This window comes from Dermochelys coriacea, chromosome 15 (genome assembly GCF_009764565.3).
Source record: "Dermochelys coriacea isolate rDerCor1 chromosome 15, rDerCor1.pri.v4, whole genome shotgun sequence".
In the NCBI taxonomy this organism is placed as follows: domain Eukaryota; kingdom Metazoa; phylum Chordata; order Testudines; family Dermochelyidae; genus Dermochelys; species Dermochelys coriacea.
The window spans coordinates 29150000-29162118 of NC_050082.1; the positions used below are offsets into that span (position 1 = coordinate 29150000).

A 12119-nucleotide genomic window follows, 5' to 3' on the forward strand; every position below is an offset into this window, starting at 1 on the left:
ATAGTTGATATGCTTTTCAAACCCTGCAGTGCTTTTTGCCTTAACTAAGTTCTGAGATTCTCCAGACGTGTTGTTTCATGCTTGGGTTGGGCATGTATTGGCAGTGACTCTCTCTGAGAATACTTTGCTTATGGTTGGTGTGATGTTTCCCTCTGGTGTTATCCAGACCGGTGATCTGCTAGGTCACTCCAATCCTTGACTCTGGGAGCCAGCCTTACCCTGCTCTGCTGTGAGAACCTCCCTCCTGGGCTGTTCACGCACAGCCTCTGGCATGTAAGTTGCTCCCAGCTACTTGCAACTGAATTACACTAGCCAATATCTCCGGTCCCAGACACAACCTAGGAACCTCCGTCTTGCAGTGTCCAGTTATGCTCGCTGGACGCTGCAAGCTTGTGTGAGTTCGTCAATTTAACAAAGAAATAGATATGCACTAGGCCTGTTATCCCAAGGGGAGCCTCTGTCATGCTTCAAACCAAACGCACTGCTTCAGGTAGAATAAACAAATAGATGTATTAATTATAAAGATAGATTTTAAGGGATTATAAGCCAAAACATAACAAGTCAGATTTGGTCAAATGAAATAAAAGCAAAACGCATTCTAAGCTGATCTTAACACTTTCAGTGTCCTTACAAACTTAGATGCTTCTTACCACAGGCTGGCTGGTTGCTCTTCAGCCAGGTTCTCCCCTTTGATCAGAGCTTCAGTCGCTTGGTGTGGTGTCTGTAGATGTAGGCGGAAGAGAGAGAGAGCATGGCAAATGTCTCTCCCTTTTATCATGTCCTTTCTTTCCTCTTGGCTTTTCCACCCCCTGCAGAGTCAGGTGAGCATTACCTCATCGCAGTTCCAAACTGACCAAAGGAAGGGGGGTGAGTCCCTTGAGAGTGTAAGAGATTTTTTTTTGTTGCTGCCTAGGCCAGCGTCCTTTGTTCCTGTGAGGCTGGGCTGGGTATGTCCCATACTTGCCCTGATTAGGTGTGAACTGCCTCTCTGCTCTGGGAGAGTTTTTGCCTGGGCTTATTTTAAGCCATGAGGACACATTTTCAGCCTCATAACTACATACATGAAATGATAACCTATAACATCACTGTAACAACAATGCTCAGTGCATCATGGGCCTTCTGAAGATGGCCGACATGACAAACTTTGCATTGGATGCCACACAATCATTTTACAAGGATGAACATGGGGGTGCTGGGTGTTCCGCTGAGGTACAGAGCATCACAGCCGGTAAACCAAAAAACTCCCCTTCCCTTCCTTTCCATGAGCAATATTTAATCTAAATTCCATTTCATCATCTCATTAGGAGATGAAAGGCAGCAGTGCAGTGCAGCTGGTTAAAATACAGAACTAGGAGTCAGGAGTCTTGAATTCTGTTCCCAGCCCTGCCATTGAATTTGTGTGATTTTAGGCAGTTTTCTTCGCCGTTCTGTGCCTCACTTTTTTCCATCTGTAAAATGTGAGTGTCCGTCTTTCAGAGGGTTGTTGTGAGACTTGCTTATGGATTATAAAGGGCCTTCAGACCCTCTGAAGAAAGGCCCTATAAAAATGGCAAGTGTGATCATAGCAAACCTCTTTGAATGCAGTTTCTCTGTGCTGCCAGTACCTGGAACAGAAACGTTCTGATCCAGGCCAGTGACTTGTAACAACCACATTAAAGCAACACTCTCTCTAATTTCTTTTTATATCTCTTGAAAGTGACAATGCCCTTCAAGAACACAGTTGGATTCTTTCTCTAACAAGAGTTGCAATTTTCTTTTCAGATTTTGCTAACGAATGGCTTGGCAAGATCCAGACCATCCCTGTCCAAAGGCACTTTAACTGCCATCTTTTCTCTTGCATTGCGGTAAGGCAGCAAAAGCAGCTTGGGGTGATATGTAGTCAAAACTGCTTTTAGTGTCTGTCTGAAGACCTCTTGCCCTGCCAGTTTCTCATTGTGTTTCTCTCTTTGTATCTGTCTGTGAGTTTGTTGTATTAGTGCATGATGTTAATTTAGGTGGAGTGCTTGATTTTTTTTCCTACTTTGTACCCCTAAAATTAAGTGTTTATAAATCCGTTGTAAACATCAGTTGTGGGGTTAAACTTGGAATGCTGTATTTCTGTGTGTTGGGTAAATAATCTGAAGGAACGGGCCTTCTTTCTGCAAGTGTGATTTGCATCTCACAATGAACTGCCAGTGCACCTCTAACTACATAATTATGGGTGCATGTCAGGTAGAGGTGCAGATGATCACATCTGTGCTCACAGTTCAATCTGCATGTGTAAAGTGTGTCCCGCAAAGAGGGACTAGCTAGAAACACCCCCCTGCATTTCAAAATAAAATCCAGGCACAATCCAAACTCAGTTCTGCAAAGCCCAGATCTCTTCATGGGAAGTTTACTTGGTGTCAAACCACAGTGCCCAAGGAGCATTCCTAAAGACTTTCATGAGCTAACTTTCTGAACGGGTTTCCTTCTAAAGTGTCATTTCTGGGATCATGGGACAGGCTCACCTCTGATTTTCTGATGATCGTTCCAGCAAGAGTAGAGTGATTTCTGAACCTGCCCCATACTCAAACTGGTCTTGAATCGGTCACTTAAGCTTTGCCTGAGTAAATGGGAACTACTTATTTATCTACTTCATGGGAGTGTGGTGAGGTTTAATCTAGTTAGCGTTTATGGAGCTCTTTAAAGACATAGGAGGTGCTGTGTATTATGGAATAAGACTCCACATTGCCTCCTGCCCCTGGCTTTCTTTGATTCCCTGGGGTCATGATGGATGTTGCTAAATCGCCATGATAGCAGAAGCCATAGGTGCCGATTCTTTTCAAACTGACCTCTTTAATGAGAACAGAAGCATCAGCCATTTCTGAAACTCTCTGATAGAAAGGCTGCATGTCTTAGGAAACACAAAGTGTGAGGTTTGAAGTATTTTTTTTTCCCACTCTTCAGCCCTGTGGTTGCTGCTCAGTTTTCTGACAATCTCTTGAGATCATTCCTGATCCATATTATGTCAGTGCCTGCTATCGTGACTCACCTTGCTACGCTAACACCTGAGGTATGTGGGCTACTCCATCACAGAATCCTGAGCCCTTTGGCACATCAAATATGCTGTAATTAGTCATCAGCGACTCTACAGTTACAAATAATGGCGAGTAAAGAGTTAGATCAGCCTCTTAAAAGTTGACAGTAAAATGTAATCCTTTTCCAATGGAAACACATTCCTCCCCATCCTTCATAGCCTGGGTTTCTAATGCTGTGGAAGCTGGTATAGCTGTTTTAGTATTCTGTCTGCAACAGGATCCTCAGTGAGCTCAGTAGAATTGTGCACAGCTTGAACTGCAGTGGCATGGAGAGCCCTAGAACAGACAGGAAGGATGCTCTTGTAGTTAATGCTTTGGATTAGGACCCTGGAGATCTAGCCTCTTTTTCTGGCTCAGACACTGGCTCCCTGCATGACTTACTTGTTCCATGCCTCAGTTTCCCCATTTGTAAAATGTCGTTTTGTGTGTATACCATGTACTCTTTGGGACAGAGAATTTTACAGAGTGCCTAGCACACCCAAGACCTGATTTTCTATTGGAGTCTCTCGTCAATCTTCCCACCATGCCAATGGCTCATTGGGCTGATGCTCTTAAGGCACATCAGTTTCATAGCCTGTGGTACATAAGGGTGTGACATGGCAGCATCACATCCAACCACCTTGACAGACCTAACCAGATGGATCAGGTATCCATTCTGCAGCAGGGTGAACTGGACGCGGCCTTTTGGTGTGAGATCAAGCAAGACTTAAACCCGTGATCTTCCCATTTGTAGTTATGCACCTTAACCACTCAGCCACATCTCATGGTACCACTAGGTGCTCCCATAATACATATATTAAATAGCAACAAGCCAGAATGTTGTTTGTGCTGGTTTTTCAAAACTGGTTTAAGTCTTTGTTTTCATAGCCATTGGAGTGGTTTGCTTTGTGTTGGTATTTAGAGTGCTGTGCACATTTCCTACCAGATAAGATACTGTGGCAACAACTGATAAATGCAGAGCCTCCTCCAGCTCAGCTGGGCATGCAGATGAATAGGACATTGTTATGGAGATTTATCCGCTCAACTCTGGACATCGCTATGGTTTAGAGAAACTGCAAGTGGCACAGTTTTAGGTGTAAATTATTACTTAATGTGTTCAGCTGTGTGTGTGACCTGAGGCTATTGGTTTCTCTTTGTTTTTAGTCTGGACGTTTTATTTTTTGTGTCCTTGTCCTTCCATCCCCATGGTGATTTCTGACCGGGGAGCGAGTGAACAAAGAGATGCAAAATCATCTATCACATAGAGAGGGATCTTTGCTGAGAAGCGATATACTGCCCACTAATACCGTGTGGTTTGTCTGCTCCCTTTCACAGCATGCCGGTGAATTCCAGGGGATGCAGGCATTTAACTGCCATAGACTCAGGACAGGTGAAGGTTATCCTTACGACTGGTTCGAATATGCCCAGTTCACCTGCAGATCTCCCCTGTGGCAGGCTCCCCCACATGCCTGTGATCTTGTGAGATCTCTTCTTTAGATTGATTCTTTGGCATGAAGCCTGTGCAGCCCCTGAACGCAGTGATTGCTCACTAGAATGGACAGACACCCCGAATTGTTGATGATGTCAGGTCTAGCTGCTTTTGTGTGACACTCTGTTCGTTTAACTTGCAACTTCACAATCATTTAAAAACAATTCTGTTTTTCAGCGTCTGGCAGTGATAGAATCCCATGACCTTTTCCGCAAATTCATCTTATTTTTAAGTCGTGAGGCTCAGTGTCGAGATGTCTGTGTGTGTTTAGAAGGAAGCCATACTCTTTGTTTACTGGGTAAGTATATTATGCTATACAAAGCACCCAAGAGTTTTTTATAGGGGAGAAGGCAAAACGCCGCATTTATTGAGAATACAGCAGTTAGCATATGCTTTTTAGTTACACACACATACCATGCACATAGTTCTGCCAGTCGATGTTTATAGTTACCAGTCCACAGTTTGGATTAATCTAGTGGCCAGCCAGATTGGACGCAGAAGGGAGCCAGGCTTTGTCGGTCGCGTTCCGATGCTTTTGGAGTAGTGGCAAGACGAACCCAAAGTCCCATAGCAAAGCACCCTGTTTTTATAGTGTTTTTTTGTTTGTTGAAGTTTATGGATTTTGTTGTTTTGCTATAGATTTTGTGTTAGTTTGTGACCGGTTACTTTTTAATTGGTGGTATTTTTTTATGTTAACATTGATGGTACATTTTAAAGCACCTTTGAGAGGGCCATTTTGTCCTTTTGATTTAATTAATTGTTTTGTTTTTAGCGGTGCCAGCCTCCACCTTAGGGTCATCAGTCTGCTTTTCCTTAGTTATGGATCCACATTGATGGGTTTTTGGCATGGATAAGTTTGTTAAATTTTTTTACTTCTTTTTTTTTTTTTTTTCCCCGATTATTTGGTTTCAGCAATGGCCTTTATACCTTTTTTTTTTTTTTTGATGCATGTATTTTTTATTTACACAAACTGTTTTTTACAGAGACCTTTGAGAATACAAACAACAGTATTTTATATTGAGCGAAACAACATTATAAATTAAACCTTGCTAAATTTTATAACCAAAACAATTCACAATGAGGCCCAGGCCTTCAACATTTTTTTTAATTTACTTAATATAGACATAATACAGGATTCTGTCTTTTACTAACTAAACCTTAAAACAAAGAACTAAAAGGGCCCAATTTGTAATGGATATGGGAAACAGAATTCCATAGTCCCGGAAGATCATTCCTTTTTGCTATTTAAAAAGGGTGACTGGCAGGATGAAATCAAATTATACGTTAATTTTTCTAGTACAATTATAAAATTCTGCTCCTACAAGTATGCGTCTGGAATCTGAGCATGTTCCACATCAGAAGAGAAATTTAAGGGGCTTTCTTTGCTTTGAGTAAAATCTGAATTCCTCTCTTGGGGTCAAGGACTCTGGATTTTAAAGTCCAACATTTCCTGATTTGACTCATTTGGGTGGTTTCTAAAACAGCTTGTGCCATGTATGTTTGGAAGGACACTTAACTTCAGGTTTAATATAAGGTATAGAAATGTAGGGCTCAGAGGGACGTCAAGAGGTCAACCAGTCCAGCCCCCTGTGCTGAGGCAGGATTAAGTGAACCTAGAGGGTCATGCTAAGAGACCCAGGAAACAGAGGACGGTGGTTCAGAAAGAGACCCCTTTCTACAGATGTGTCATTTTGATCTAACAGGAAATCATAATCTCAGTTTGCTTTCCATTTAGACACTGAATACAGCAGACATGAAATTACCCTGCCTACATTGGAATGCTACTGAAACTTGCTGAGCTCACATCAGCTCTGTGGAAACAATTAGAGGAGCTGTTGTAATTCATGAATATAAATGGCCTCTAGATTCTCTATCCTGGCTACTGTTAGGAGCTTTCTCTTTCATATAATGCTGCATATGAAGTGTTGGTGGGAAACAAATGAGATGGCTATGGGAGGATCTCCTGTGCTAGTACAGAGTATCACCTTGGTGTGTGACGTGTGTGTGCTGGAAACTGGGCTGAAACTAGTGACTGCTATGAAAAGAGTCAATGAACAACCATCAGAGAGCAAGAGACAAATTTTGGTCATTGGACAACTGAATTGGATCTGAATCTGTTTAAGGAATGGTTCTTGAGACTTAATCCAAACCCAGTGTGAGCAAGGGCAGTGTCAGTGAAAACACTGTATTCATTGAGCGTCATTGACTTTATAGATTTTTATGGATTCCAAGGCTAGAAGGGTCCATTGTGGTTGTCTAGATGGATCTCTTATGTAAGGCCATAGAGATTCCCCAAAAGAATTCCTAGAGCAGATCTTTTAGAAAACCATCCAGTCTTGATTTACAAATGGTCAGTTATGGAGAATCCATCATAACCTTTGGAAAGGTTTCAGAGTAGCAGCCGTGTTAGTCTGTATCCGCAAAAAGAAAAGGAGTACTTGTGGCACCTTAGAGACTAAGGTGCCACACGTACTTATGTTCAAATAAATTTGTTAGTCTCTAAGGTGCCACAAGTACTTAAACTCAAATAAATTTGTTAACCTTTGGAAAGTTGTTCCAATGGTTAATTACTCTCACTGTTACTTGCACCTGCTTATGCCAGACCTGAATTTGGCCTGGTTTCTGTAAACCATTCAGTCCCCCAATTCGTTTTAAGATACTAGAGAATCACAGATGTCCTAAGTTAACATCAAAGTCAATGGGGAATTTTGCCACTGAATTCAGTGGGAGCAGGGTGCAGCCCATACTGATGATTTTTACAATTACCCTTTCCTGCTGTCACTACTGAAGGCACTGAATTTGTTGCATTAACAAATAAACAAGGAGGGGATTATGAACAGACTGACTGGAACACTGGGGAGCAGACCAGTAGGGTACAGCCCTGCACTGGTGAGAAGTGGAGAGGTAGTGGAGAGAGACTTATCTCAACCCCCTTCTGTCTCCAGTAAAGATGTCATACTAATTCTCTTGAAAATGTCGCTCCTCTTCAAAGGGCTGCTGCTGGTTCTTTTTCAGGTAACCTCATTTATCTGGGCTCCTTGAATGACAAAGTGCTCGAGGACGAGACTGCTCACTTTGTGAGCGTGCTTATTCACATGCTCTCTTACTGCCAGAAGTATGTGTCGCAAAAAAAATCCAACCTCACGCACTGGCACCCTGTCCTTGGCTGGTTCTCCCAGACTGTGGATTATGGGTAAGTAAGCAGGAGCTCTGAGACAAGTAACTCTGAGATTTAATTTATAACTTGACCAGCTTACACATGCAGTACCTTCCGTCACTGTTAGGATGGACAGAGTGGTCACCGTAATTCCTTGAATGTCCTCAGTTGTATTTTAACTGTACAACCTTAACACCACATTCATATGCAGCTTGTTAGAGGCGATAAAGCCATTGTTACAACCTGTCTGTCTCTTTCTCTCCCTTGCCCCTGACTTTTCTTCTAGGTTAAATGAGTCCATGCCTCTGCTCACAAAGCAATTGCAGCATCTCTGGGGAGTCCACCTAATTCGCATCCTCTTCAGTGATGTTCTCAGCAAGAAGCTGGTGGAGACTCAGGATCCGACTTATCCGTTGGGGCAAACTGCTTCCCCACAGAACAGCCTTCCCATGAAAAGTCAGTTCAGTACGGGCCAGGGCATGGGCTCTGTCTTCTCTCTTTTGCTGGCAGAAGTTTGACTTTATTCACTTTAGTCAAAGGCTTTGAGTAGTTTTTTGCAGCACCTGCTATTACCTAGCTAGAGGCAAGTTCTTCCTGGGGGTCGGATCCCTGTTCTGATTACTCTGTGAAGTTGGCAAGTCACTAATCTTGGGGACACTTGCCTGTTTCCAAGCAGGGTTTGAAGTGTTTCTCACGTGGTTTGAAGATGAAAAGCACAATGTAATCCTTACCACACCGCCTGTTACTTGGGATCTCAGTACTTTACAGTAGTTGGATAGTATCCCAGCTTCACAGGTGGAAACTGTGGCACAGCAAGGTTAAGTGACTTTCCCATGGTTTCATAAGGAATCGTTGGCAGAGTCTGGATTACAGCTCTGGAATTTCTGGGCCACAGTCTCTCAATCTAACCCCCTATAACTGTGCTGACTCAGTCTACTGTAGTTATGTGCTAGATGATATAGCACAACTAGTGATTCCTATTACATTTGGGTAACATTTGAAACTAGAGAACAATTTGTGAATGATCTCCATGTCATTAGAGAACGTCTTGGTCTTTATGGAATGGAGAATGTTCCTGTAAAGCATTCTGCCATGGGGAATTCACTGAAATCTGCAGTTCTGTGGCATGACCCACTTAATTGGTTACTGTCCTTACTAAAACTCCCATTGTTATGGGGTTGCACAGAATAAGACTTTACCTGGTGATGAATGTCTCGGTCTCCAAGACCTGTGTGCATGTGTCTCTCTTTATCTCCCGCCAGATCTTTTCAAGCGAGCCTTCCAGAAGTCCGCCTCTGTTCGCAACATCCTCAAGCCCGTTGGAGGCAAGCGGGTGGATTCAGCAGAGGTGCAGAAGGTGTGCAGCATCTGTGTGCTGTACCAAACCACGCTGACCACTCTAACGCAGATCCGGCTGCAGATACTCACAGGTCAGTAGGGTATGTGGGTTTTTGTTTTTTCTTCAAAGCCCCTTAGAAGATCTCCCCTCCCCCCCCCCATTTTAAAAAGATCTAAACTTGTGCCTCTCACTGATTCCTTTGACTCTGCTGATAGTTTTACTACACAGGGCTGTTTATTGACCAGCTGGATGGAAAGCTTGTTCTATCCTGGATCGTACGTCTGATCAATAGCATTCATTGCTTCTTTATCAAATGTTAGCTCTCTAGAATACAAATGAAAGCAAGTTCTGCTCCAGTGAAACCTGGTCACTTCTTATCGATTGTGAATCTGGCTCAATGTCTTTGAATAGTACCAGTCTTTATGTAATGATCCTGTTGAACGCTTCAGTTATATTCAGTGTTCCCTCTAATTTTTTCCATCCATGTGTGGAATTAATTTTATTATGTGCATCATATCGAGGTAATGTGTGGATGTGCGCCAGCAGTAGAAACCAAAAACCTACATATAATGTATATTTTTAAAAAGTTACCATAGGGATAATTACTCCAGCCAGGACAGGTTAAGTGTTTTAGAACTCACTACTCAAAGAATTAAATTTAAGTGTAAGAGAGAAATAAAAATTATGAAATGCATAGACCAGTCAAAAAACTAAAATAACACACTTTGAAAGAAGTATCAAGAAGTAACAACAATACAAGTATGTGTTGGGAGGTGAGTGTGAAAGACCGTGTGTGACAGAGACAGACATGTGTTATCCCTTTAAGTATGCTGCCCTTTTAAGTTCAGACACAGCAGCAGCTGCCATTAAGCTCCCTCCGTCCTAAGCTCTGTCGTGTCCCCTGCTCTGTGGAGATGCGGTACAGGGATGGAGGGAGGGGGACACCTTGACATCACTATCCCTCTTCTCCCAATCCCTCTCTGCACAGCAAGCAGGAGGCTCCTGGGAGCAGCTCTAAGGCAGAGGGCAGGAGCAGCACACAGCAGTGGGAGGAGGGACACCTGAACTGCGTAGCACTTGATAGCCTACTGGGCGGCCACCCAGCCATGCAGCTTACAGGGAACTTAGGTTATATTAAGAACAAATTATTTCTCTTACTAGAAAGGAGGGAGGAGGTGGTAAGCAATCACTGGTTTAGTGGCTAGAATAGGAAACTGGGAGTCCAGACTCCTGGGTTCTGTTCCTGGCTCTGCCGCTGACTCTGTGTGACCTTGAACAACGTGCATGACCTTGCCCTTTGTGCCTTGCTTCCCGATCTGTACAACTGGGATCATAACAACTGTCTTGCAAGAGGCTTAGTTAACTGATGCTTGTTCAGTGCTGTGAAATCTTTAACTGAAAGGTGCTGTAGGTGTGCAAAGTATTATTAGCTAGTTAAGAGGCTTCCTTCTGGTCTCATTGTGATTGTAGAATACACGTTCATGTGAATCGCACCCATGAACACTGTGTGACTTTCCTCTTCAGCAGTAGATAGTTTTGAAAAATAAACTGCTATCTGCAATGGATCATGATCATCTTCCCCTGCATGCAGGGAAAAGAGCTGTATTAAGGCTTGCTTTCTTTTGTTTTCCCTCCTGTAGGCCTCACTTATCTTGATGACTTGTTGCCCAAATTGTGGGCATTTATCTGTGAGCTGGGACCCCAGGGTGGATTAAAACTCTTCTTGGAATGCTTGAACAATGACACAGAGGAATCCAAGAGACTGCTAGCTATGCTGATGCTGTTTTGTGACTGTTCTCGACACCTTATCACGTAGGTTACTAGCAGATGTCTCTTTCCGTGGAATTTGAATATACAGATCGAATGTTCTTTGAGTGCCAGGGTGGAGAGCCAAAATGCTGCTGTAATTACATATAGATAGCTAAAATGCAAGAGCAAAACTGCATGCTTTGAAAGAGTGTGTTGTGTTGGGGAGGACATGTGGCAGGAGAGGTAACTAGGTACTACAGCACTAGGTGCTTTAGGAATACTTTTTCTCAATGCTTGTGTGCAAGAGCTGCATCTAAACACAGGGAAAATTCTTCAAAAGCACACATCATGCTATAAGAAGGGGCATTATCTGGCTGGCAGGACACTCCACTGGGAGCCTGTACACCTGGGTCTATTCCTGGCTCCACCGCCCACTCGCTGTGTGACCTTGTGCCACCTCCTTGCCTATGTAGAAAGTCTTCCCATCTGTAAAATGAAGATAATTCTACTTACCCACCTTATTAAAGTGCTTTGCGATCTACAAGTAAAAAGCTCTCCAAAGGTGATACTGTATTGGGTGTAGTTTATTTCTCAGACTTTTTGTGCTGTCTTATGTTAAACTCAGATATTGATCAAAATCAGTAAATACATACTGTTGGTTTAGGGGTTTAGCTCCTGTTTTAGTCATCACAGGAAATGAGAACTCTCCCTAAACGTGCCAGGCAAAATGCACTCTCTGAAAGCCCTCTCAAAAGGGAAATAAATCAACATTTGTTTTCCTCCTCCAGAATTCTCGACGAAATTGAAGTCTATGAAGAACAGATCTCGTTCAAAGTGGAAGAGCTTGTTACCATCTCCTCTTTCCTGAATTCCTTTGTGTTTAAGATGATCTGGGATGGAATTGTGGGTAAGTGCTTCAGCAGCTTGATTGAGGGGACCATGATAATTATTTTAAAAAGTAGTAATGAATGGATTAATCCAGAGGCTTCAGCCAGTTTGCTAGTGTGACTTGAATGCTGTTCACAGAACGTGTTATAAAATCTTAGGCTGTTTGAAATGAAACTATCCCCCGTTCAAGTGTTCAGATACCCGTGCCGTGTTGGGGTACCATATAAAAACCAGCCAGTCAGTGTTTTATTAAAGTGAGAATTTATGGGGCATCATTTTCAAAACCTGCATCTCTTCAAAAGCAAAAACTTTAATGTACTTCCTTCTGTAATTATGTGCACAAATCCAGTGAATGCATGGTTTGTGTGTGCAGTTACATGTGCTTGTACAGCCTAGACAATCTGGTGCTAGAAACAGAGATATATGTTCTCTTGGTGATTGTGTAAAACAGGAATTACA

At 42.8% G+C, this 12119-nt stretch overlaps 1 protein-coding gene across 9 annotated transcripts in view; it reads left to right on the forward strand.

Annotated features, from left to right (window-relative positions):
• The window catches only part of UBE3B (ubiquitin protein ligase E3B), a 35651-nt gene that overhangs the window by 5740 nt on the left and 17792 nt on the right, over positions 1-12119 (forward strand). For 8 of the 9 annotated variants that reach the window (XM_043498273.1, XM_043498279.1, XM_043498276.1 and 5 more), the window contains 8 exons: positions 1762-1844; positions 2929-3034; positions 4705-4825; positions 7543-7720; positions 7971-8140; positions 8947-9114; positions 10664-10835; positions 11561-11679. In XM_043498273.1, the coding sequence (XP_043354208.1) occupies positions 1762-1844; positions 2929-3034; positions 4705-4825; positions 7543-7720; positions 7971-8140; positions 8947-9114; positions 10664-10835; positions 11561-11679 (1117 nt within the window). The remainder of the gene's footprint in view (positions 1-1761; positions 1845-2928; positions 3035-4704; positions 4826-7542; positions 7721-7970; positions 8141-8946; positions 9115-10663; positions 10836-11560; positions 11680-12119) is intronic. The other variant, XM_043498278.1, reaches the window with a different exon arrangement.